This window comes from Cucurbita maxima, unplaced genomic scaffold (assembly GCF_002738345.1).
Source record: "Cucurbita maxima cultivar Rimu unplaced genomic scaffold, Cmax_1.0 Cma_Scf00009, whole genome shotgun sequence".
Taxonomy (NCBI): Eukaryota; Viridiplantae; Streptophyta; class Magnoliopsida; order Cucurbitales; family Cucurbitaceae; genus Cucurbita; species Cucurbita maxima.
In genome coordinates, this window is record NW_019272025.1 from 5,545,606 (window position 1) to 5,571,189 (window position 25,584).

The 25,584-nt window shown below is 36.7% G+C and overlaps 6 protein-coding genes and 1 non-coding gene across 8 annotated transcripts; 6 read left to right on the top strand and 1 right to left on the bottom strand.

Moving 5' to 3' along the window:
• The first annotated feature begins 807 nt into the window (after positions 1-807).
• LOC111483958 (heterogeneous nuclear ribonucleoprotein Q-like) lies at positions 808-6,256 on the top strand. Its single transcript, XM_023130349.1, has 10 exons — positions 808-962; positions 2,136-2,150; positions 2,747-3,230; positions 3,306-3,422; positions 3,610-3,750; positions 3,921-4,094; positions 4,689-4,896; positions 4,995-5,167; positions 5,596-5,681; positions 5,823-6,256. Exons 3-10 carry the CDS (start codon positions 2,781-2,783, stop codon positions 5,974-5,976), a joined length of 1,503 nt encoding a protein of 500 aa, XP_022986117.1. The 5' UTR covers positions 808-962; positions 2,136-2,150; positions 2,747-2,780; the 3' UTR covers positions 5,977-6,256.
• Positions 6,257-6,707: 451 nt separating this feature from the next.
• Positions 6,708-10,147, top strand: LOC111483961 (vesicle-associated membrane protein 714-like). The gene is made up of 4 exons (XM_023130351.1): positions 6,708-7,156; positions 7,651-7,841; positions 8,744-8,907; positions 9,715-10,147. The coding sequence occupies exons 1-4, from the start codon at positions 6,940-6,942 to the stop codon at positions 9,803-9,805; spliced, it is 663 nt and encodes a 220-aa protein (XP_022986119.1). The 5' UTR covers positions 6,708-6,939; the 3' UTR covers positions 9,806-10,147.
• A 1,493-nt stretch (positions 10,148-11,640) lies between these two features.
• LOC111484036 (probable F-box protein At2g36090) lies at positions 11,641-12,813 on the top strand. The gene has a single exon (XM_023130450.1). It carries the CDS (start codon positions 11,641-11,643, stop codon positions 12,811-12,813), a length of 1,173 nt encoding a protein of 390 aa, XP_022986218.1.
• A 320-nt stretch (positions 12,814-13,133) lies between these two features.
• Positions 13,134-13,205, bottom strand: TRNAQ-CUG. Its single transcript has one exon. It is a non-coding gene; the product is annotated as a tRNA-Gln (tRNA).
• An 883-nt stretch (positions 13,206-14,088) lies between these two features.
• Positions 14,089-16,635, top strand: LOC111484580. Of its 2 annotated transcripts, none has more exons than XM_023131233.1 (3): positions 14,089-14,797; positions 14,879-14,986; positions 15,258-16,635. In XM_023131233.1, the coding sequence occupies exons 1-3, from the start codon at positions 14,426-14,428 to the stop codon at positions 16,428-16,430; spliced, it is 1,653 nt and encodes a 550-aa protein (XP_022987001.1). In that variant the 5' UTR covers positions 14,089-14,425; the 3' UTR covers positions 16,431-16,635. The 2 variants fall into 2 exon arrangements, with proteins under 2 accessions (XP_022987001.1, XP_022987002.1); XM_023131234.1 differs by having other exon boundaries at positions 14,090-14,797; positions 14,882-14,986.
• Positions 16,636-16,909: 274 nt separating this feature from the next.
• LOC111483809 (NAC domain-containing protein 40-like) lies at positions 16,910-18,751 on the top strand. Its single transcript, XM_023130127.1, has 5 exons — positions 16,910-17,164; positions 17,204-17,422; positions 17,516-17,769; positions 17,838-18,110; positions 18,379-18,751. Coding segments are annotated over exons 1-5 (1,059 nt in total). The 5' UTR covers positions 16,910-17,163; the 3' UTR covers positions 18,691-18,751.
• A 419-nt stretch (positions 18,752-19,170) lies between these two features.
• On the top strand, positions 19,171-22,671 carry LOC111483810. The gene is made up of 3 exons (XM_023130128.1): positions 19,171-19,486; positions 19,696-19,875; positions 22,272-22,671. Exons 2-3 carry the CDS (start codon positions 19,720-19,722, stop codon positions 22,431-22,433), a joined length of 318 nt encoding a protein of 105 aa, XP_022985896.1. The 5' UTR covers positions 19,171-19,486; positions 19,696-19,719; the 3' UTR covers positions 22,434-22,671.
• Positions 22,672-25,584: the final 2,913 nt, after the last annotated feature.

Below are 25,584 nucleotides of genomic sequence, written 5' to 3' on the forward strand. Positions count from 1 at the left end.
TTAGAGTAAGGCTTCTGGATATAGCACTAACATGTGCGAGATATTAGACAGTTTTTTTCAATACCTTGTTGAGGAGGGTAAGAAAAACCATCGACGAGAATTCGAGACAACCCCCAACATCCACCACTGCTCCATCGAACCTCTTTCTTCACATAGTCAGGAAGTGGGTTCGTGAACCATGTGCAGAGAGGGGGCAAGGCTCCCGGCACACCAAGCGAAACAAACCGGTTCTTGGTCACGACACCAGCTAGAAAGTTCCATTAAATAAAGTCCCATGGAGAGCCAAACGTCTTCAAGCATGCCAAAACAACAAGCTAGCATTAATAAGACTGATTATCCTTATGGTGCTATGTCACCTTGTTATGAAACAAGCCGTCTATGACACCTAAACAACTGCTAGTGAGACCCTCTTCATAGTAAACATATTTTAAAATCATGAGGCTAACGACGATACGTAATGGGCCAAAACGGACAATATTGGTTAATGATGTGCTTGGACTGTTACAAATAGTATCAAAGCCAGATTCCGAAAGTGTGACAAATGGTGTTAGGATTAGACACGGGAGATATGCTAGCGAGGACATTAAGTCTCCAAAAAAAAGATTGAATGAATATAAAATAAAAAAGGTATTATTAGGTCCTTGATTGAATGAAGTAGACGAGAGAGAATAAAAGAGGAAATAATTTGTATTTACATTTTATTTAATTTAGTATAATTTAATGTTTATTTATCATTATGAAGGGCAAAATTAGTAAATAGATGCCCAATAGAGCCTCAATTCGTGGTTTGAGTTGTGATGGGGTTAATGACCCGTCTTCATTGAAGGAGGAGCCTAGGGTTCGTTCCTCGGCTAAGAACAGGGGGTCCTATTATTTTTCTACGATTCTTCATTTGAAGCTCACAATTTCGGCAGAGTTCTTCTCTAAGTAGTTTCGCTGAGTTTTCGCAGAGAGCGTCTTTGGTACTCTTTTGCTTCTTATCTCATCTTTCATGTCTTTCTTCAATCTATCTTTTTCTCCACTCTTGTCATGCGCTACTGTTTTCTTTCTTTATTTATTTATTTGTTTTTTTCATTTTCCTTTGTGACTCGCGGAATTTTTCTGAGGTTCGTGTTGTTTGAACTCAAAACTTGCACCTTTCTCTTCTATGCCGCGGAATTAATAATACTGAGACGGGTGGAATATTATTGGAATACTAATCCTAGCAATGTAAAATTTGGGGATACAATTTAAAGGCGAAAGGTTTTATCGAGGGATTCTGAAATTGAGAATCCGTTGTTATAGGAATGCTCCTGCCATGTTTTAGGAAAAGCGATAGAAAATCATCTGAGGAATTACTGGTGCTTTCGCTTGGATGAGCATCCAACTGTTTAATATCTGAGACTTTGGAAATTTAAACTTTTAAGGGAGAGATATGTGTCAAAAGATAGATTAGAATTTGCGTTACTCCATGAGGTTTGATTTAACATATGGTAAGGCAGTAGGACACTAGTGTACCAAATTGACGTTTGTAGGTTTTGACTATTTTCTCAATTTGGACAATTTTGGCAATTGACGTTTGTAATATATATAGGCTAAAAGCGAATAAACAATAACCACGACTTTGATAGCGTATAACTTGGGTAGGAAGAATTGATAACTAACCACATCCCTCGTAACATATTTTGGGGCATTTTAACCTTGGCGGGTGTAGACATGATTTTGGCGAACGGTCATACACTCTTATATTGACATGGCATGAATATTTAAAACCCAACTAACATGAAAGCAAGCAAAAAGGGGTTTGGAATGGACATGTGCCCATAGGCAACACGCCTTGGACAAGCATGGCTAGGACATCCGACACGCGGCCACAGAGAACACTTCTTGGACAAGTATAACCATGGCACCTAGCCACCCTATGAGGTGTTCTATCCCTTTAAATGCCGAGAATCAACTGGCAGGGGAATTACTATTGTGAATACATGCCTCCGCTTGTTTTCACTTCTTTCATTTGAAATGATTACTGATTTATGCGTTGCTTGTGAGATAAAGCTGAATGAGGAGTCTTTGTATATGATGTTATTTACTGATTGTTACGATGGTCAGGACGATGATGCCCACATCTGATCGCAGTTTCTTTGTTCTTTTTGCAGGGTTTACACAGATTGGTATGTTGTTTGGAACTGCTATATGTTTTTGTGAGATGGACAAAATTGATTCTCCATTTGTAGCAGCAGTCTCATTCCTTTTTTGTCTAAACCTTTTATATCAAAATGGTTCCATTGGATCTCATATGCTACTTTGCGTGGCATTGTTATATCCTTGCATTTAAGTAAAACATTCAATTGTCTCCATAATTTATTCTGCTGTCATTAACATTAGTTTCGTGAGATAGTCAGAAAATGACACCCCTTGAAAAAAGATGTAGAAAGCTAATTTGTCAAAAGGATTTTTTTTGGTATGGCAATCATTCTGATTTCTAGACGTTCATATCTTTATATTTTTTTGCACCACCTCCGTAATTCTCATTGCAATCACTGAGAGACTCGTTAACCGGTCTCTTTTATGCTACTTGTGTTATAAACGTTACCCCTCTAGAAAAAAATTCTTTCACATTTCAATCCCCTCGAGTCTATTCTCATGACAACTTTTCATTTCAGCTTCATATTTTTCTTCTCCATTTGGCCTTTCTGTTTGTTTCCTCCTCTCAGTAATTTTTTATGTCTCCCCATGAATTCTTCTGGCCTCTGTGTCTTCTTCACAGTTACCTTGCAAGCTTGTTTAATTAGACAAATAAGATGCCAAGTGGAAAAGGAAATGCTTCATCTATTGCTAGACCAGTTGAACCTGAAAAGCAAAATGAATCCGAAAAGCCAGTTGACTCTGATGAGAGGGTAGATCTTGATGTTGATAATGATCCTGAGGAGGTAATGGAAGAAGATGTCGAGTATGAAGAAGTAGAGGAGGAGGAAGAGGTAGAAGAAATAGAAGTTGAAGAAGAGGAGGAAGAGGAGGAGGAAGAGGAGGGTGAGGAAGAAGATGTTGAAGAAGTGGAGGATGATGGGAATAATGACAATAGAATTAATGGCCAAAATGAAATTGACAATGATGAGGATGAAAAGAAAAAACATGCCGAGCTTCTTTCCCTACCTCCTCATGGTTCTGAAGTATATGTTGGTGGTATTCCTCACGATTCTTCTGAAGAAGATTTAAGGCATTTTTGTGAACCCATAGGAGAAGTTACAGAGGTAAGCTCGGTCATGTTTATTCCATTTCCAGATATGGGCTTTTCACAAGGACTTACAGCATTGTGCTTCAAGCAGGTTCGCATTATGAGAAATAAAGAATCAAATGAGAATAAGGGCTTTGCATTTGTTACCTACAGAAGCGTTGAGTTGGCTTCTAAAGCAATTGATGAGCTGAATAACACCGAATTCAAGGTTTACTTTTTACATCTGTTCATAGTTTGCATGTCAATAAGTTGATACATTAAGTGCAAAGTTGGAAGCTAATGTTTAAAATTTGTATATCCTTCGATTTTTTTTAGAATCTTCCATGCCTTTTCTTCCCATTATCCTTTTCAGTATTTTTATCTTCTGTTTCTCTGTGCTTATGCATGTGACATAGGGAAAGAAGATAAAATGTTCATCATCTCAAGCAAAGCACCGTTTGTTCATTGGTAATGTTCCCAGGAGCTGGGGCGAGGAAGATCTTAAGAAGGTTGTGAAAGACATTGGGCCTGGAGTTACGGCTGTGGAACTAGTAAAGGTTAACATGAAAGAATTTTTCATGTTGGATTTTACTTTGCTACATCTGTATTATGACGTCTTTTTGTTCCAGAATTATTGTACTTTTCTCTTTCCAAAGAATTTATAAGTTTGTGCTCGTAACCTGGTGCTACTTTCTTTGATTTGATTTTACCCAATTTTTGGTTGCAGGATATGAAGAATACTAGCAATAACAGGGGTTTTGCTTTTGTTGACTACTATAATCATGCATGTGCTGAATACTCAAGGCAGAAGATGATGAATCCAAAATTTAAGCTAGATGATAATGCTCCAACTGTTAGCTGGGCAGACCCTAAAAATGCTGATTCATCTGCTGCTTCACAGGTCTTGCTCGATTGCTTTTAGACTTTGCACGATTAGGCATGTTTCTCTTTTTGTTTCATGTTATACTAAAATAAGTAATAAATGGCTTTTATTAAAATATCTATAACTCAAATTGTTAAATAAATTAGCTTATGGGTTAAATGTACACTGAATTTTTATTTATTTATAAAATAGCTGCTAATGAATTTCATGTAATTAGTTATAAGCTCCCAATGAGTTTGAACTATCAAATATATATTGTTGACAACTCCTATTTGTGTACACAAATTTATTGATGAACGAAAGCCAAATGATCAAATTAACAATTAAATTATTATTTTATGAAGGTTTTTTTTAATCTAACAACTAACCTTTTTTTAGGTTCATCAAGGCTGTTGTCTAAATTTCTTTTCCGATAAACATAATGACTAATGTAAAATTTGTGTGATATGTCATGTCTATTCCCTTGCACCTTTTAGTTGGTTTTTGTATCTATGGCCTTAGTTTATTATTGACTGAAGACAGCACATGTTAAGTCTTGTTATTCGACTTATCTTTGAGTGATCTGTTTTCATAATAGTTTTTTTTTCTTCCCATCTTTTTTGGACAATACAGGTGAAGGCAGTTTATGTGAAGAATTTGCCAAAGAATGTAACACAGGAGCAGTTAAAAAGGCTATTTGATCATCATGGGAAAATTACAAAAGTGGTTTTGCCTCCTGCAAAAGCTGGACAAGAGAAGAATAGAATTGGTTTTGTACATTTTTCGGAGAGATCCAGTGCTATGAAGGCTTTAAAAAATACTGAAAAATATGAATTGGATGGTGATAATTTATCTAGAAGCTCTTCTGAAGTTTTTCATTTTACCCACCACCAAAGTGAGGCTGGTCTTTGATATCCATTTTTTATGCTTATATATTAGGTCAACTTTTGGAGTGTTCTCTTGCAAAGCCACAAGCAGATCAGAAGTCTGGAGGATCAAATAGCCAAAAGTCTGGATTGCTTCCCAACTATCCACCTCGTGTTGGATATGGCTTTGTTGGGGGGCCTTATGGTGCTGTAAATGCAGGATATGGTGCTTCTGGTTTTGGTCAGGTAAAGTATTTGTGCATTTGTTTAACTTATTCATGGGTTCTAAACTTGGTATGCTCTTGTCTTGATAAGATTAACCTAGCCATCTCATTTTGTTCCCTTCGTCTTGAGAAGTGGCTAATTGGCTTATAGTTTATAATTGAAACTCAGAAGAATTCAATGGGAGGAACCATTTGCTGATCGATGGGATTTAGAGAGATTATTTCTCTCTTTTAAGAAATTTGGGGAAAATACCTCAATCCATAATTATGCATGTGTATCTTTTCTTCTGTTTCAGTACAATGACCATTAATGGACACCTTGATAACTTATCTAAAATTAGTCTGACTGTGCTGTTGCATTTGCTTTTTTGCCTTGGACGTATGACTTGAAGTACACCCTTCTTTAAACTAAGAAAAGAAAAATCTGATTGAAATGCATTTGAGCTGCAGCCGTTGATATATGGAAGAGGACCAACTCCTGCTGGTATGGCAATGATGCCGATGTTGCTTCCTGATGGACGGATTGGCTATGTCTTGTAAGCTCATACATCTCACTCCTACCTTTATTATTACAGTTGGAGAATGCAAATCCATGTTGAAGTAAATTGCTGCATCTGATACTTTAGCTTCTGCGCTGATGACTCATCAAAAGCTCTCCCTCCTATATCCTTTTGCAGGCAACAACCAGGATCACAGATGCTAACCCCTCCACCACATCCAAGAAGTGGCGGCAATGGTGGCGGAAGTGGCAGTAAGAATGGCGGCAGTTCTAGTAGGGGGAGACATACACATGACAACAGTAGCCATGGTCGCAGGTATCGCCCATATTAATTCTTGCAGTGAACGTTGTGCCCGTGAACGAACACGAAAGGTTTCTGCTAAAGGTTGCCTCTCCCTCCGCCTAACATCGTGATCGTAGAGTCTTCCTAGCTAATTTATGGGCTGCTTTGTAATGTGGTGGTTAGTTCTTTTTAATCAACATTACCTAGGAGGTTACAGTTCAAATTAATTAATGTGTTTTGCCCTCGGTTTTGTTCAAATTCAGCTGTGGTAAAAATGGTCTTGAATACGTTACCCCATTGGTATGATTTTAATTGCATTCCTGAAATCCAAATCATTTCTTAAATTAATTTTGATCAACTGTTATAGCATTATCAAGTACGTAGCTACCTAATAATAAAGCCAAAATTTAAGAGAAAAAATCTATCAAAATTATGATAAATACCTCATTTCGCCTCACTTTAAAGATGGTAGAACTCTATTATTATTATTTTTTTTAAAATCCCTCAAATGTTTATATATATGTATATATATACACACGTAACATTTTAATTTAAAATTAGGTTAAAATTTCAATTATTGTATATATAAACTATTAGTAATTTAATTAATTTTATGGATCAGGTATAATTTTTGGGGTTAAATTAATTTTTTTCTTAATTAAATTAATTTTATATAGTTTAGGATGGTTTGTGCACTTAAAACAAATAAATAATAATAAATAAATAAATAAAATCCATTTTTGGATCGTGATTCACGTTAGTATAACGCAGTACGAAGTTTTGGTGACTCTGTAGGTACCTTTATCTAGAATGCCCGAACAACTACGCAGTGGACTCGCCGTGCAACCAAGCCGATCAATCCCCGACTCTCGCCCTCAGCGAAATCAAAAAACTCTCTTCCTTTTTCGATAATTGAGACAGGAGAGAGGATTTCTTCCTTAATCAAGGTCTTGAACAATTTTGAATCTTCCGGGCGTTGGATGAAAGCAGGAGGTTCCGTCAGCTGAACAAAATGGCTATCCTGTATGCGGTGGTGGCAAGAGGTACGGTGATTTTGGCGGAGTTCAGTGCTGTCACTGGCAATACTGGCGCTGTCGCGCGGCGGATCCTCGAGAAGCTGCCGAATGAAGCGGACTCTAGGCTCTGCTTCTCTCAGGAACGCTACATCTTTCACATTCTGAGATCTGATGGCCTGACCTTCCTCTGTATGGCCAACGACTCATTCGGCAGTAAGTGTTTTCTCCTTGTTATTTTATCGATTTCTGCCTTCGCGCCTCCTGTTTTCTACTACGTGTAAAACGATGTTGAGAATTGAGTTAAGGTTTTCGATTTGGTGTCCGAGGCTGATAGATGGTGTTGGTGTCTGAGGCATATCGGTGGCATTTCAACTGATAGTGATAACGCAAATCACGCCACTAGCTTTAGCTGTAGAAAGTGGAATACTTAGCTTAATTAATTGCCATCACCTTCAATTAACGAATTGCGGATTCTAAATTATGAAAGAAGGGGGAAAGTTATAGGTTTTCTTAATTTTGGGAACTTACTATGTATGGGATTGTCAGACTTTCAAGAGCGCAGGATTTTCCTTTTTTTAAGCTTCTCGATTCACGTTATATTGATTTCGATATCCAACTTTTTGTTGTTTGTTAGATCCTCATTTTAGGTTTAAAGATCAATGGTCTTTAACTTTTCTGGTTTTGAAGTTCTTGGTTTATCGTTCCAGGGAGGATTCCTTTTTCTTATTTGGAGGATATCCATATGAGGTTCATGAAAAATTATGGTCGAGTGGCCCAATATGCCCCTGCATATGCAATGAATGATGAATTTTCAAGGGTCCTACATCAACAAATGGAATTTTTTTCTAGCAATCTTAGTGCTGATACCCTCAACCGTGTTAGAGGTGAAGTAAATGAGGTAAGTGTATTGAACATCCCATTATTTCTTCTAGTGGACGGAGTCTTAGTCTTTATCTTGTACAATTCTACTAATCCAGCATACTTCATCTTCTGGTAGAAGTTAAAATAGCTCAATTGCTTGAGAGCATAAAATGTAAGGCGCATATTGTTTTTCCCACTAATTTAAGCAACTACTTTAAGGGGATGTTTAGAGGCATTCATCCAACAAAGATTTGTCCGCTCATCGTTCTCCTTGTTTAAATATCTCGTCTTCTTGCCTGATGTTTCCGAACATATGATCAAGGGCTGGTTGGTGCATCTTTTTCTTTCTAAAGAACTTTGTAGACATTAATCATTTTTATGCGTTGTTATCGTTCACTTCTTGTTTATTCTAAATTTATGGTGCTAAAGTTCTTATTAAAAAAAAGTTGTAGTGCTAATGTAATATGAATGTTCTTATTAAAAAAGTTGTAGGAAATACAAATACTTACCATATCATCCCCGTGCTCTCTTTTAGCTATACTACTGAATTTTTGGTTCCTATCATAATGGTAGCAACATTTTTTCTGGTGGCACTTTTCCTTTTCGCCCCTAAAATATTGTGTTGGAACCTTTCAGTACTTAGTAAAGAATTCAATAACTAATGGAGAAGATAATATCTTCCCCCTCCCCAGTGAAGCTTTCTAAAAGTTCTTAAATTGAAGGAGAATAGTACTAAAAGGGTTTATACAAACAAGACCTGACGATCATCTTTTCCGCTGAAATTAATTGTCAAGTGTCCAGGAATTGGCAGATTTCATTTCCAGGCTTCCGTTACATTTTGTTCTGTATCTGTGTATACTTTCCCTCATTGTACCTTGCCTTTTTTACCATGTCTGCCTGCTTCTTTCATGTACTGAAAAACTAAAATCTGGTTCGCAGATACGGACAATTATGGTGGACAACATTGAAAAAATACTGGAGAGAGGTGATCGTATTGAACTTCTTGTTGATAAAACTGCAACAATGCAAGATGGTGCATTCCATTTCAAGAAACAGTCCAAGCGACTTCGTCGAGCTCTTTGGATGAAAAATGCCAAACTTCTGTGAGTAATTAGCAGCTGTTTGGATTTCATTTTAATTTTTTAAATCACTCAGAGAATCATTCTGAAAATCTAAAAAATGGTTTGAAAGTTATCGTGTATTTTTTATGGTCCAGTTTTTGTTCATTTATTTATTTATACTAATTTGAATATATAATGAGCTTGAATGGATTTATTCATAAAAGGTGTATAATATCTGTTGTAGAACCCAAAACATTATTTCCTTTATCTATTATTTTTGTGCTGAAAATTGTTTTCAGAATTCTTTTGTCCATGGTCTTCGAATAGCTGATATTCATGTTTAGAAACAGAATTGTTTTCAACCATTACTTCCAACGAGCCCATTGAGTTCATAGCATGACACTAGTAACTGGGATCTTAAAGAAAAACGATAGTCACGAGAACATACCGTTTTCAGCTTAGATAATGGTGACTAAGAAGAAAATGGTGATTGAACACCGAAGCAAATTCTTATGTTGCTTACTTGAGATATTGAAGAATAATCAGTTTTTGGTTTCACGATTAAAAGAAACCTGATGATGTTACGAGTACCTTAGTAGGGACATATAGTTAGTCTGCTTTTCTGTCTGTTGTAATGTGAGATCTCACATCGGTTGGAGAGGAGAACGAAGCATTCTTTATAAGGGTGTGGAAACCTCTTTTTAGCAGATGCGTTTTAAAAACCTTGAGGGGAATCCCGAAAGGGAAAGCCCAAAGAGGACAGAATCTACTCGCAGTGGACTTGGGCTTGGGCTGTTACATATACACTTTCAAGGTGTGATATAGAATCTTATATTTCCATGTTTACAGAGCCCTGATGACATGCTTGATCGTAGTATTGCTGTATGCAATAGTTGCTGCTTTCTGTGGGGGAATTACCCTATCTTCTTGCAGATCTTGAATTCCAGAACGGGTATGCCATGATGAAAGATTTGAAGCTCATTTGCGGGACTTTCAAATTTGAGGATGGATTCAGCAGCCTTGCTCTATAGAACCATAACATATAATACCATGTTCATAAAGCTTTGAACTTTCTAGGTTTGTCCCTGTAAATTCTTCTCCTGTGGTTGCAGTATGTTTGTAGCTGCTGCTATTGCTCTTGGAAAGCTTGTGGAGTTCATACTTCTGCTTCTGATGATTTTCTTTTTGTTTTGTAAATTGCTTAATATTTAGTGTTGCAATGTGTTATTATTTGAATTGGAAGATCTTGGTTTTTCAATGAACTCTTGCTTTCATTCTGCAACATTACTTTGCATGTGTTCTTCCATGGCTGCTGGAGTTATGTGAATGGTGAAATTAGTATCTTTTTTTTCTATCAGATTCTTGAACAAGACACATAGTGGGTAAATTTATCACAAATTCAAGTAGGTTTGGTTTTGTTGAATATTAGAGAAATACTTAACACTAATATTTACATAATCTCACTTAACTTGATCGGTCAAGTGGAAAGGGAAATGCACTTGAAAAATATTAGTTTAGGATATTTCTTTAATTTTTCATCCAATTTGTTTATTCTAATTTTCGTACTTTTAAAATATTTATATTATAATTATTTTTTCTTAATATCTGCTTTGATTTTTTTTTTTTTTTAATTTAGTAATTGTTTGATCTAAGATTTAGATTTTAATTATGATTGGAAAAATTAATAATATAATGCAAAATGAAAAATAGAATTCTAATTTTTGAAAGGTTTGATAATATAAAGAAATTGGAGTTGGAAGAAACTGCCAAAATTGATGGTTTAAAGAAGAAAAGTTGAGATTTAGTTAGAAATTAAGTGAAAATCAGTCTTTAATCTTTTCATAATCTTCACTTTACTTCACAATTAGTTTAAACATACTTTTATTCTCTTCCTTTAGTAGGTTTGGTTCCCATATTTTCTAATTTAAATCCACATACTGCTATTTAATACTTCAATAAAATAATAATAATATAATTTTAAAACTATTAAAAATAAAGCAATTTAATGTTTGGGAGAAAAAAAAAAGGGCGTCTGCATCAACGACCAGCGGATGGCGACGGTGCCGACCACGACTTCCAATTCAACGACGTCGTTTCAACGGATGGGAATGTAAGGGAGCCGCGTTTATCTTCTACGTTCAGGGTCAGGTCAAGGAAGGCACGTGTTTTGCATGCGCCACGGTCTCTATAATTTCTTCAATGTGCTAATCAATTTCTTTTTTTGTTTAATTTTATTTATTATGGATATTATTTGTCCTTGCATATAAAAATCTAGAACTTAATTTTGAGCTAAAAATTGCCCATCAGTTTCATTGCGATCATCATTAATGTACATCGGCCTATATGACATTTTTATAATATATATAGTTATAATATTTATGTACTTTATTATGTAAAATATAATTGCGATAAATAGTAAAATCTAGAATTTTTAATTACATTAAAGGCCTAAACTCAAAAAAGGGAAATATTGCTTTAATACTAGATTTGACCCGTTATCTAACTAATACTCTCTTAATTGCATATTTAATTTATAATATAGTTTAATGATATGTGACATAAATTTATAGGTTGATATTCATGAAATGAGAAGGTCGGATATTTTAAGGAACGGATAAGAATGGATATTTTTATTTTATCTTATGAAATTATTTGGGAATATTCCAAAAAGGGCAAAATAAATATCTCAAAAGAATCCCCTGAAGAAACACGGTCTTGCTTTCCTTCCCCCACATGTAATTTTTTTTTTTCGATTTGATCCAAAAGTTTTGCGAAATGCCAAATCTACCCCAAAATTTGACTGTTACTTTAGTCCTATATAAAACCTCTCAATCCTTCCCTCCATTCTACAAAGCTTTGATCAAAATCATGCCTCCTCCTTATACCTTTCATCATCCTCCCTCCGCCGCCGCCGCCCCCGCCGCCGCTGACGACGACGGCGACGCCATTGTCGCTCTACACTCCGACATCCTTCAGACTCATATTCTCACCCGTCTTGATGGCGCGGCTCTGACCTCTGCCGCCTCCGCGTCTTCCCGCTTCCGCCGCCTCTCCCGCGAGGACCAGCTCTGGCGCCGGGTTTGCTCAACCTCCTGGCCGTCAACCACTCATCCGCGAGTCCAGCAGGCCATTTCCGCTTTCCCTTCCGAACACCGATCCTTCTTCTCTGACGTTTTTCCGGTGCTCGATTGCCGATCGCTACGGTGTGACCTCAACCGTTCCTCTTCCTCCTCCACCTCTGAATTGATCTCTGCCGTCGACATTCATTACAAGGACAAACTCCTGTTCTCGAAAGTTCACTCAATCGAGACGAAGACGAATTGGTTCCTCGGCTCTCCATTTCGAGTTGACCTAATCGACCCGAAGGATTCGATTCCGTCGCCAATTAGACGCACGGAGAAATACGAAGATTGGCTAGGGCATCTAGAGGAGAATCTAACGGTGAGTTGGATAGTAATCGATCCGATTAAGAATCGAGCGGCGAACGTCTCGAGTAGGCAGCCAGTGAAAGCGCGATGGCAGTGGTTGTCCGGCGACATAGAGGTGGAATACACGACGGTGATGGGCGGCGACGGGAGGATAGGGTCGGCAGAGGAGATGGTGGAATGTGCGGTGGTGGTGAGTTGCGGGGAGAAGGAGGAGGAGGAGGAGGGGATGAAGATGAGCGTAAGGGAGGTGAGTATGCGGATGTTGGACATGGAAGGGAAGCATTTGAAGGGGAAGGAGAGTATGGAGATTTTGGGGGAAGCCATGGAAAGGGGGAAGAGAATAAGGGGGAAGAAATGGGAAGGGAAGTTGAGGTTCAGAGAATACGAAGAGCGGCGGAGGTTGAGGAAGGCCAGGAAGGAGAGGACAGAGAATGCTTTGGATACGCTCTGTATTTTCACTGGAATCGCCATTCTCTTCTCTTTCTGCTCTTTCTTCTTCTTCCTCTTCCTCTCCACGTAGATATACCGTTCCTGAATTTAATTACATTACAAATATATTCCCTCTTAATTATTTCACATTTTCACTATTTACTGCCTAAATATTTCATCAAATAGATCAAATAATTTTCTATCTAATTATGTCAATAAATATGAATATTTGGAGTCGGTGCCTACTAACGTCAATACCAACAAGTGGGCTTCGACAATACCAACAAGTAGGCTTCAGCCCATCACAAAAACCCAATTAAATTATAAAAAAAAAAAAAAAAAAGAGGTCCCACCGAAATTCCAACAAGTGGGCTTCGGCCCACCAAAAAACCCAATTAAATTTAAAAAAAAAGGTCCCACCGAGATTTGAACTCGGGTTACTGGATTCAGAGTCCAATGTCCTAACCACTAGACCATGGGACCACGTTTTTTAAACTTTATAAAATCAGCAATTTGGATATGTTGATTATTTTTATTTTCTTAAAATTGTATTGTATTCACTATCCAATCAAATTGATTTTTTATTTATTTATATGAATACAAGATTCAACATCTATTTTATAATATGATAATCATAATATAACTGAGAATAATTTTGCAGAATAATGATTTTTGAATTAAAGATAAACAATAATTAAGAAATAAATGCAATATTGTATAACGTAAATACAGTAATTATGTGGTAAATAGATGGTTGAGTATTGGAACTATTGAAATAAGTATCTCATGCTAAGTAATTAATAAAAAAAATTACAGATTTAGAGATAATTAACACTGGTATGAAAGTTATACTAAGAAAGTTTGTAGCTTGTAAGGTTGAGTAGGGAAATAGGGTCAAAGGGAGAGGTTTAAAAGGTAGGTATAATATTATGAGTCTACAATGATAAATGTTGATTGTATCTAAAAGTCACCACCAACTTCCTTTTGTACCCTTTTACCCCATATTTTGTCTTTCCTTACTGCCTTCCTAAGAATATCTGTCTATCAAATTTCCTTTCATTGTTTCTCTCTACTTTTCAACTCAAAATCTCGGGGGCATAAGCTCAACTTTTGAATACACAAACAAACACAAACCCAAACAACAATCCCCTCCCCTTTTTTAAGTGACAAGACTAAGTGAGTGATATTGTCCACTTTGAACATGCAACGCCTCGTATTATTCTTTATTTATAAACTCAGGATCATTCAGTAAACTGGGGTGGCTAGGAATATGTCATTTACACGTGGACCCCCTGATGGTCTGTTGATGCCTACGTGGCTGCCAACTCATCTCTTTCCCTCTTAAGATTTCTGAAACAAAGGTATTATTCCCATTCAAACAAACAAACGCCTTCTTTCTTTGGTTCTTTTTACCCTCTGTGTTTTTTTGTTACTGGGTTTCGAGATCCCTTTGACTCAACACTGCCCGCCCGACCAAAAAATAGAATCTTTAATACTTTGGATTTTTTTCGTCGCTGAATTCAAGGCTTACTCTTTCAAACTTTCCTACTATAAACCAAAACCCTCTCTCACGCTCACATGAACTCCACCGTAATTTCTGCAACGCCCACCGCCGAGTAAGTAAACTCTTCACAGAAAATTCCAACCTCTCGGGGTTTCCTTTTTTGTTCTTCCCCCTTTTTAGTTCTTTCGAAACATAAATAATGTCTTGGACAGACCAGAAAACAGAGAAGAAATGTAAGATTAGAAAACGAGTGTGTTTATCGTCGCCGTCTTCTTCCACTTTGGTCCGTAAGTATAGGTTCAAGAAGCCACCCACTTGGAAAATGAACACGAAATCCCATTCTTCCAAGTTATCCTCTGGCGACCTCGCCAACCAGTCGCCGTCATGCTCAGTCGACAGCGGCGGCGGAAAGGGTAAACAATGCTCCGTTTCAGTTTCAGCCCGGAAATCAGCGGCGGAGAAAACCCAGAAGTTGAAGAAGGAGGTAATCAAAACCCAGGAATTGGTTTCTCAGATCTGGCACTCGTGTTTATCAGATCCGGATCCGAGTTTCAACATCTTAGAAACAGAGGTGAGTTTATGATTTTGATTTCGGTATTGAACTCTGGAAAGTGGGATTCGATTGATTAAACTCGTTTTTTAAAAATTTTAGAAGGTTGAAGGTGGCAGAGTACAGGGAAGAAGAAGAACAACAACAAGAACAGGAACAGGGGAGGTGATGGGTGGTTCGAATTTTCATGGCAAAGACTGTTTAATGGAGGTACGATTCATCCATTATTGCTTCCTTTCCACGAAATCATCAATTCTATTCTCTTTTCACCCATCACTTGTTTCGGTTCCTGTCATTTTCCATCTGTACTTCTGCGGCACCCTTTTTTTATTTTTTAATTTGATTTTTCAAATATTTTAATTCAAGAAAGAATCCAAATGATTAATTATATATTTCTTTAACATCAACAGATTCGCTGTAATTATATTCTTTACCAGATTTGATTATTTTAAACACAATTTCTAAAATTAAATCAATGCAGATTGAAAATGGTAATGTGGTGAAAACCCGTTTGAAGGAAGTGAGCAATTGGCTGACGACATCAAAGGAACTTTTAAGAGTTTTAAATCATGTTTGTGGACATGAAGAACAGCGGCAATCATCAGCTTTGTCTCTGATTTCAGCTCTGAAATCAGAGTTGGATCGAGCGAAGAGCGGAGTGGATGAATTAATAGTGAAAGAACAGAGCTTCCGTGACGATGAAATTGAGGTTGTTATGAAGGCGGCGTGGAAGAACAGAGAGAGAGCTATTACTTCAATGGCGGATGAAATTGAGGTTGAGAAGAAGCGTAGAAGACAAGCGGAGAGATTGAACAAGAGCATTGCGAAGGAGCTTGCTGACACCAAAGCGTTGGTTTCGAAATTAAGGAGAGATTTGCAGAGGGAGAAGAGAGCGAAGGAGATTTTGGAGCAGATTTGTGAGGAGTTGGCGGCGGGGATCGGAGAAGACCGGGCGGAGTTGGAGGAGTTGAAGAGGGAATCGGCGAAGGTAAGGGAAGAAGTGGAGAAGGAGAGGGAAATGCTTCGTTTGGTGGATGTTTTACGGGAGGAGAGAGTTCAGATGAAGCTGTCGGAGGCCAAATTTGAGTTCGAGGAGAAAAACGCCGCCGTGGAAAGACTTAAACACCAGCTTGAAGGCTATCTCGTCGGAAATGATGAACATGAACAAGACCATTGTTGCAACAAATTTGAGAAAATTAAGGAATTGGAAGCGTATTTGAAGAGAATCAATTTCGGGTCATGTCGAGATCAAGATCAAGAACAAGAATGTTCGGATTCAGAGGAAAGTGATCTGCACTCGATTGAGCTCAACATGGACGACGGCGATGACAAGAAGAGTTACCGATGGAGCTTCGTCCATGGCGGCTCTCAAAAGAACTCATTAGAAAAATCAAATCCCATTTCTGAGAAAATCCAATGGGGAAGTATTTGCTTGAATACAACTAACCCATCGACGGCCACCCACCAACAAAATTCAAACAGATTTTCGGAGCTTTTTACTCATAATCTTCAAGAACAGGGCGATGATCATCAAGTTAAATCTCTCAACTGCCTTCGAGATATTCTGTTTCCAGAAACAACGCCAGAATTGGATCAAATTCCAGCTGCTAAAACGGATAATCATAATGGGATTCCACAGATTATGAAGGGATGATCATTAATACACATAATTACGTATAAAAACTCTGTTTTTCGTTTTCTTTTTCATTGGGAATTACTTTGATTAAGAATCTTTTCTTCTTCCACACATCATATATATTATTCAATGCTTCCAAATGGCTACTTTCGGTGGCTTTAAGGAAGAAAATACGACGGAAAATGTAAATAGACTGCCACCATATCCAATATATTATTTTAAATTTCTAATTTTTTTTTAGCCAATTTCATGTTAAAATTGATCGAGTAAGCCCGACTAGTAGTTGATGAGGTTAGTTTTTTACGGTACCCAAATGAAACAACTAAAAGCTCTGCTTTGATCTCATTTGTTGTACCTTAATATCCGAACAAATTTCTGGTCTCTATTGGTGCTAGTCAATCACTATAACCAAAGTGTTTGCAAAGGTATCTCTAGTAAATAAAAAAATGACAATGACTATACATCTCAAAATCAAAATCACGCTAGACCATACTAAACTGTTTAGCAATAGGTGATGGTTGCATTCGGCACCAGACGGGCAAAGCGAAGCAGCGTGGTTGGTTCGAGTGGGCGGAGAGGCAGCGAGCACGTGAGAGACGGCGGAGCAGGGGGGGAACGAATCTGAATACTGGAGCAACCCGGGAGCAGAAACGAAGAAAAGCATAACGCGAAGCACAAGACGGCTTAACCGAGGTTGACGGCGGAGTCGAGAAGTTTTGTTTTCCTAATTCCGGAAGCCTTAAAGAAACGAATTCCAGTTAGAATTTGTGACGAACAAAACCAACACAAACTGGAATCCAAGGGGAAGGGGAAGGGGAAAATGGGAGGAGTTTCAAGAGAGGCGGAGATGTCAATGGCAGCTCTGTCCATGTTCCCCGGCTTCAGATTTTCCCCCAAAGACGAAGAACTGATTTTATTTTACCTCAAGAAGAAGCTCCAAGGCTCCGACGACAGCGTCGATGTCATTTCCGAGATCGAGATTTGCAAATTCGAGCCATGGGACCTTCCCGGTTTGCCCTTTTCTCCTTCCTTCCTTCCTTCCTTCATCACTTCCTATCTAAACAGGGCTGATTTGGTGATTTTTAATTGGGCTTTCACAACAGGGAAATCGAGAATCCCTTCCGACAACGAGTGGTTCTTCTTCTCTCCGAGAGGAAGAAAATACCCAAACGGAACACAGAACAAGAGGGCGACTGAATTGGGGTACTGGAAGGCCACCGGAAAAGAGCGAAACGTGAAGTCCGGCTCGGAGATTATCGGAACAAAGAGGACTCTGGTTTTCCATTTAGGACGTGCTCCAACAGGGGAGAGAACAGAGTGGATTATGCACGAGTATTGCTTGAACGACACCTCCCAGGTCAAATTCAATTGCAATTCTTCCTTCCTTTTCCTTTGCTGCTTACCTAAACTTCTGTATCACTGCAGGATTCTAATTCCATGGTGGTTTGTCGTCTCCGGAAGAACAACGATTTTCGCCGGAACAACTCCGACAAGGCGGGTTCGAGTAAAGTGCAGGGTTCCGGCGAGGATGGGGACGGCGGAGTTGGACAGAAGGTGGGGGGTGAAAGCGATAGGCTTTCGAAGAACTGCAGCAGTAGTTTCGATTCTCACTCGCTGGAGCAAATTGATTCGGGCATTGAATTCCACCGCAAAGAAACGTCCGACCCGGCGCTGCACGAATCCCTCAGTCGTGAAAAGGTCAGCTTCATCAGATTCTCACGTTCAATTTCACAATTCCCAAATCCGTCACTAAATTTCTTTGCCTTTTTTAAAAATTTCTATTTTATTTTTTAATATTAAAAATAGTTATAAATATATAATTATATGTTTTTTTTTTTGTTTTTTTTTTAAAGAACCATAGCTAGCCCAACTCAAATAATTTTATAATCCAATCCAAATTATATCGAATTAGATTGATAGAATTTTTCGAGTCATAAGAAAATGATTGGATGTCAATCTCTTGAAGGGTAACGATGAAGATGAAGAATTGTATGCAGATTTGTTGAAAGACGACATAATTACATTAGACGATAATTTGCTATCTGCAACTCAAAATCCAACTCCGATGATCATGAACTTCTCAGAATCGGAGAAATACACCCACTTGCCCATACCGACCGCATTGTCAGAGGCGGAGGCCTCGCCGTGTCAAGGCAGCATCACGAGGAGAATAAAGTTAAAGAAGCTAGAGCGTAACAACGTCTACATTAACATTGGCCTTCTAACATTTCTTCTCATCATTTTTATAGCTTCTCTTCATGTACTTTGTAACTTATAATTATCATGTTCATTATTACATTTACATTTATGGTTATGTTAATGTCACTCTCTTTTATTTATTTGTTTTCAAGCATTTATACATATTATAGTTGACCATCGGTATCATATATTATTTATTAAAAAAAAAAGAAAAAAAGATTTCGTCTTTTATAGCCTATTTTGATATATTAGACTATTAAAGTATATTTTAGTCTTTAATTTTTTTAAAAAATTATTTTATCTCAAAATTTTTATATGCCTACTTTATTCTAAATAATTGAAAAATAACTTTAATACTAAGTATATTAAATCAACCAATTAAATACCTATATGTGAATTTATGTATTTATTACAAAACAATATGATGAAAAGTAAAATAAATATTCTTGAAAATGTTTAGAGACAACAAAAAAATTATTACTATTATTCTTTTTTTGTTCCAAGATTTATAAACTTTTAAGACAATGTTATTATAATTAGTGCTGGTGTGGTCACTTGCGCGCGTTAAAACGTGAAGCTGAAGCGCGTCCAAATTGGAAGCAGTATCTTCTTGTTTGTCGGCGATCTTCTGAAATCGCAAAATAAGCTGTTTGCCATCTTCCAAAGCTTCGCCGCAGCCGGTTTACAGTTGAATTGAAGGGTTCGTGACTATCTTCCGCTTCCTTAATTTTCAAGCGATCCACACTGTTCTTCAAAAGTGCGGAACCGCTTTCTGATTCGCCATCTTACGTCAAGTTTAGATAAAAGAAGCTACCACGAATTCTCCGCTTGATCTTCGACTTAGGGTTTTTCTCAATTCTCATAGCTGTCCATAGGTAAGTTCTTTTCTTCATTTTCGATATCCTGAGTTCAATTTAAGCCAATTCGATCATTGTTTGAACCTCATCCGAGGTCCAATCGCTACGCCCAGGGTTGCTCTGTGAATCCTGATTTTCAGGCTTGTTTTATGTCTATGCGAGGTCTTTTATGCGTTCATATAAATCAATGCGGTGTGATAGTTGAATCTTATCTTAATCATGTGCAGATATATCGACAGCCCTTTGTAAAGATGTCTAGATCCATGTTACTTGTGTTTTTGTTCGTTATTCTCATTATCACTTCTCAATTCGAGTGGAAGCAACAACTAGTACCTGAGGTTGATACCAGGGTAAACTCCCAGAAGCAGCAACAGATATCAACGAGGGAAGAAGCAGTTAAGGAGAAGGTAATATGTCCTCTACAATTACACCATCAACCGTACCGTTTTCTTTTAAATGAACTTATGCTTTATGATGGCCTAAATTGAAGTACTTGTGAATATCCGTTTGTCATTTGTTTAGGGTGGCTGAATGATTAGTTCAGGCACACAGGGGTGTAGAGTGTGGATCGGTAGCGGTGTCTATCGTGCTACATTCAGGGTGCAGGATACTTTCTAATTATGTAATGTAGTGATTTCTTTTCCCTGGGTATAACTTTAGGATGGCATGTTAAATAGTTTGGCTGGTCGAGCAATAGAAGAAGAATGAATTAGTAATAAATTTAACTCGAGAATTCTAGGAGTTCTAGGATAGGACTAGTGAGCGAACATTGGCTTCCATTATGAGTTTCATTTCCCCCCTAAAAAAAGAAAAAAGTGATCCTAATGCGGTAATATTTAGTTTTCAGGCTGTGACGCTGTGTAAAATGCATTCATTTCCTCTCTATGTGATGCACTAGAAATAAAATAGTAATCTGGCTGATACTCTTGGCAAGATTTCACCAATGAACATTTTAATGATTTAGCATATACATGGCAATAAGTTTACTAATCGAGCCTTTGCTGTGGACATTGTACTGGGTTTGAAGCAGCAATTGTAACTATTGCCAAATTAACGCTTGATTTTTCTGTGGAAGTGTCTAAAAGATATGGAGATTACCTAATCTATCTGAATTTTATGAATCTTTGTTTTTAATTGTTATATTTTGATTATTAGCAAGCCACTCTTTGAGCTATGTTTGAAGAAAATGTCTTAATTACCAATTTGGTTATATCTCATGTCATTTATTAAACTACTTTTTGTTCCAGATGTTACCTTAATTTTATGACATTAAAAGCTTGCTTGTCCTACTAGAGAAATGAAGGAAGTATAGGTCCTAAGTAGATTGTATGTCCTGGCTAGGAAAGGAGTTGCTCCACACGGTTGCTTGAAAAGTAGCGATTATTTTTTGTTTTCTGCCTAAGGTTAGACTTGAATGAAAAATATTTATGTTCTGCATATGGTCAAATGAAAGCTTAAATTATATCTACCCCTGAAAAATGAGCTACATGTCACTGAATGCTGAGGCCAGTTAAATCATAAAGGCATAAATTCTTAACCAGGTAGAGAATCATTATCATCCTCTTCATTCTGAGTGCTGTTTGTTGGCCATTTTTTTTTTCCTATCTGCCTTCCAATTAGTGTAAGTTTCTTTTTGAATCTCTTGTGTGATCCTATAATGTGTTATCTGAGTCACATAGATGAGCCCTTGAGATTGTATCTGTTAAATATTTCCTTCATTTTAAATTTTTTTAAGAATTCTTCTTTGAGCATGCCTTTAAAGAAATTTATCGAACTAGGAAATGTGTGTATCTTACAATTTTATGTTCAAACTAAATATCGTGTTGTAATTTTAAATTTTGACTACATTTTTTCGGTTTGTTATAAATTATACATTTCTGTTTCATGGAGTTATTGAAGGGGTGATTTTGAGTTTATCAAAAGTTGGAAGACATCTTCAAAACTTGTATAGGAGCAGAATTGAAAACTATTTGTTTAGGGGTTGAAAAAGTAATCTGGCCTCGAGTAAATGATAAGCATCTTTTCAGCCTAAAATCTTTTCTGTTGAATGTTATAGACTTAATTAACTATACCAATAGAAGTTAGGTTTAGCTTGACGACTCCTCCATGCTCATTTTAGATAGAACCATGGGGCGCCTTTTTGGGTAAAAAACAGAAAAAATATAACTACAAAAAGAAAAAGGAGGAGGGATATGGGTATCTGCACCCGGTAAGCCCATTTAACAGGGACAAAAATAATAAACCAGTTGAAAGCTGAATTGGACAGGCACAAAATTTAAAAACCAGATTAAGAGAATCCTGAAGTCTAATTTTTATTATGATCGTCACCGTCATTATATTTTTATTTAGATTCATATCCTGACTTGGGCTGTGGCACGTTGAATTGCATCTGGCTTTACTTTCAGATTTGGTATAAACGATGCTGGTTGCTGAGAGGATGATAAGTTACAGGAATTCAAAAATCTGTCAGTTGATGTGGCAGAACTAATGAATTAATAGAAGTTCATAGAGAAACATCATACCAATCCCAAACTTCAATTGCTTGAGCATTACCTACGAGCCGCCATTTTAGATGGAATGTATAACATGACATCAAGGGGGATCGTGGGGTTCTTGGAAGTGCTGGTACTTATATTTTATTACCTGAGGAATAGACAGTTTCGTGCCACCTTCCCAGATAGACAACTTATCCTGCCGTTTAGTTCCCATTTTTGTCTGAGCTTTGTTTTCTACATCGTGATATTCTACTACGTTTTCTATTCTAGTATAGTCATTTTACACCTATTCTATTGAATTGGTGCAGATATTGTTGTCTCAAGAAAGGAATATCCAGAGGCTCAATGAAGTTGTGCGAAGCCTCCGGGAACAGCTGCAGCAGTGCAGAGGCAGGAACATTACGAATGGGACAGCCCTTCTGAGTGGACATATTCTTGAGCTCGAACGACTTCATGTATTAGAGGACTGATGCAAGAACTTCATGGCCAACCACTGATTGCTCGTCTATTCACTGGTTTTGGTATGGCTTTTTCTTATGTAGATATATCTCCTAAGTTCATAATTGTTTGGCATGTTATTGGCCGTGGATAAAAATATTCCACCAAGCATGAAATGTAATTCTCCTACCAAGGTAGGTTTTTCTGTTCCTCGAAGATGAGAGGGATGTACGATTTAAATTTAATGATAATCTTGGTTTATCATTAATTTCTCCTAGTAACTATCGGCACTATTTAGGCTCAATTTGCAACCTTAGTCCCCAAGTTTGGGGGGGTGGGGTCCCTGATCTCTAGCTCTCTTTATATTATTATTTTTATCTACAATTTGAATAAATATTAGAAAAACTAGCATGAGGGATGGTGAGCCAATTGAGCAGAGATGAACTCATTTAGATTCTCTACAATGGTATGATATTGTTTATTTTGAACATAAGCTCTCATTGTCGGACTCCCTCCCAACAATCCTCAACAATCATTCCCTCGATCAAAGTACACCACAAAACCTCTCCTGAGCCCTATGTAGCCCTCAAACGACCTCTCCTTAATCAAGGTTCGACCTCTTTCTTTGGAACCCTCAAACAAAGTACACCATTTGTTCGATACTTGAGTCACTTTTGACTACACATTCGAGGCTACCAACTTCTTTGTTGACACTTGAGGATTCAATTAGTATGGCTAAGTTAAGGGCATGACTCTGATACCATGTTAGGATCTTCACAATTGTATGATATTGTTCACTTTCAGCATAAGCTTTCATAGTTTTGCTTTTGGTTTCCTCGTAAGGCCTCGTACCAATGAAGATGTATTCATTATTTATAAACCCATGATCATCTCCTTAACTAGCCAACGTTGGACTCCCTCCCAACAATCCTCAACAATATGTACTATCGACTAAGAAGTCGAAAGTTTGAATGTCTACCATACACATTCTAGAACTAGAAAGCATGAAGAATCAACCAATTATGATCAGCAACATTGCTGTAAATTTCATTTTCTTCCAATTTTAGGGCCTAAAGGCATATATTTCTGTCCGTAGGCTTACAAGTATGATACCTTTATCTATGTTTCCATTAAAATGCCGTTATATCTTGGTGAGACATTCATTTCTATTACCATTTTGTCAAAGTAAAATTATTGTACCCTCCTATTTTACTAGCCTTGTGTGTCTTCCTTCTAGAAACATATTCTGGTCCTTTTTTTTTATTTTTTAATTTCATCTTTTAACTGTTTAAGATTGTTTTATCAATTTGTGTCTTATTATTCTTTTTATCAAATGTCTACTCTCACTAAATGTTTTGATAAAACTAATATGTGAATTGAACTGGGTATGTTTTTTTGGGTGCCAATTGTTAGTAGAATATCTTTCTCAAGGGTTCCATCACCTATGCCACCGAGTCATTTGGTGTTGGGTAAGTTAATCTACCTCATGTCATATAAAATGGATTATGTTCAATTTTATAGGTTGGAATATCTGAAGATAGTTCAAGTAATTAGCCTATCATATCATTTACGAAAAGCTGGAAATTTGGTATTAAGAAGGGCATGTTTGCCTCATCAAGTGACCAAAGTTATTTGTTGTACCTAATTGGTGTCATTTTTCTATAGTTATGGTAGGCAATTAACTCGTTTTACTGAGTTATACTAATATATATTTTTTTTATCGTGTATAAGCGGGAATCTTGGGATATTTTACCCAAACTGATTCGTTAGCCAAGTCAAGTTTCTCCTAACTTAGCTTCCTGTGATCGTAAATTAGGTAATTGTCACATCTTTTTCATTAAGTTGTTCAAAAATATGCATTAGGTCTTATGATTGATTTTTCAATGTACATAACAAATGTATGCATGAACATCATATTCATCGTATAGTATAAGATGTAACGCATATAACACCGTGTAAATAACTTGGAGACCAGAGATTAAAAATGCCGAAGTCGGTCAACCGTGTAAATAAAGTTGAGTAGGGAAAATTGTTTTAGGATTTATATTAATGGTGGGCATAGAAATCCTGGAACAAAGATTTTCATTTTCCTAAAACAAAGATTTATTTTAATGTGGAGGCTTTGGAGGGAATACCAAACTCCAATTTTCTTGGTGTGGAATATGGACGACCATCACATTATTGATTTTTTCGAAATACAATGTTAGTCAACGTGACACCCACTGACCTACCCATCACTTAGTTTTTTTTCTTTTTCCGTTAACTTAGTGGGGCCTTTAAAGCCACCTCTAGCTTAGATTCATAAGTTATTCTATTCGACACTATTATTGATTAGAATATGTCACGCTTCAATTTCAACGACACATTACATTATTATTTGTCACAGTTTATATCTATTTATTCTCATAGAATCAAACATTCTAAGTCTCAACGACTGTACTTATGGTAGTACAAAATATATTAGTTAATTTAACATATGTGAAATTTTACCATCTCTCATACCTATTATTATTTTTCTTTTAAAAATATTTTTAAAAAATGGTCGGTTTGAAACTAATTAAGAAAATATAATTTTATAAAACATATTCATTTTAGAATTTTACTGAGAATTTGACACTTTTGAAAGCCAATGAATAAATTTAAATTTTAGAGGTATATTATACTTAATTCTTAGAATTAAATTCCAAGTTATTGGAGATTGGACCACCATGCATATTTAATCTTAAAGTCTTCGCAAGTTAAGCTATTCACGTCCTTATGTCGGCTAAATTCAAGTTATTTATATATATATATATGAATAAAAATAGAAAGTAATAATTAAATGCAAGAAACAATTAGATGAGAATTATGAGAGGAGCGTAATTAATAATTTATGGAGAGTGGAAAATATGAATAATTAATTGCTACTTCAACCACCCACCACCTACCATAGCAAATATGATATAGCATACATTTGGATACGGTTCATAAAAACGTATCCAATTATTCACAATATTCCCCTCTACTATCTTACCCCTTCAATAATTTAATCCACCTCTTTCACTCTCTCCTATAAATTCAATATTTTTACTATTTAATTAAAATTATATATTTTAATTAGCCAAATTCTACTCAATAATTCGTGGGATCTTAAATATTAAAATATTTTAAGTCATGTTAAATATATCCGAATAAATAAATTCA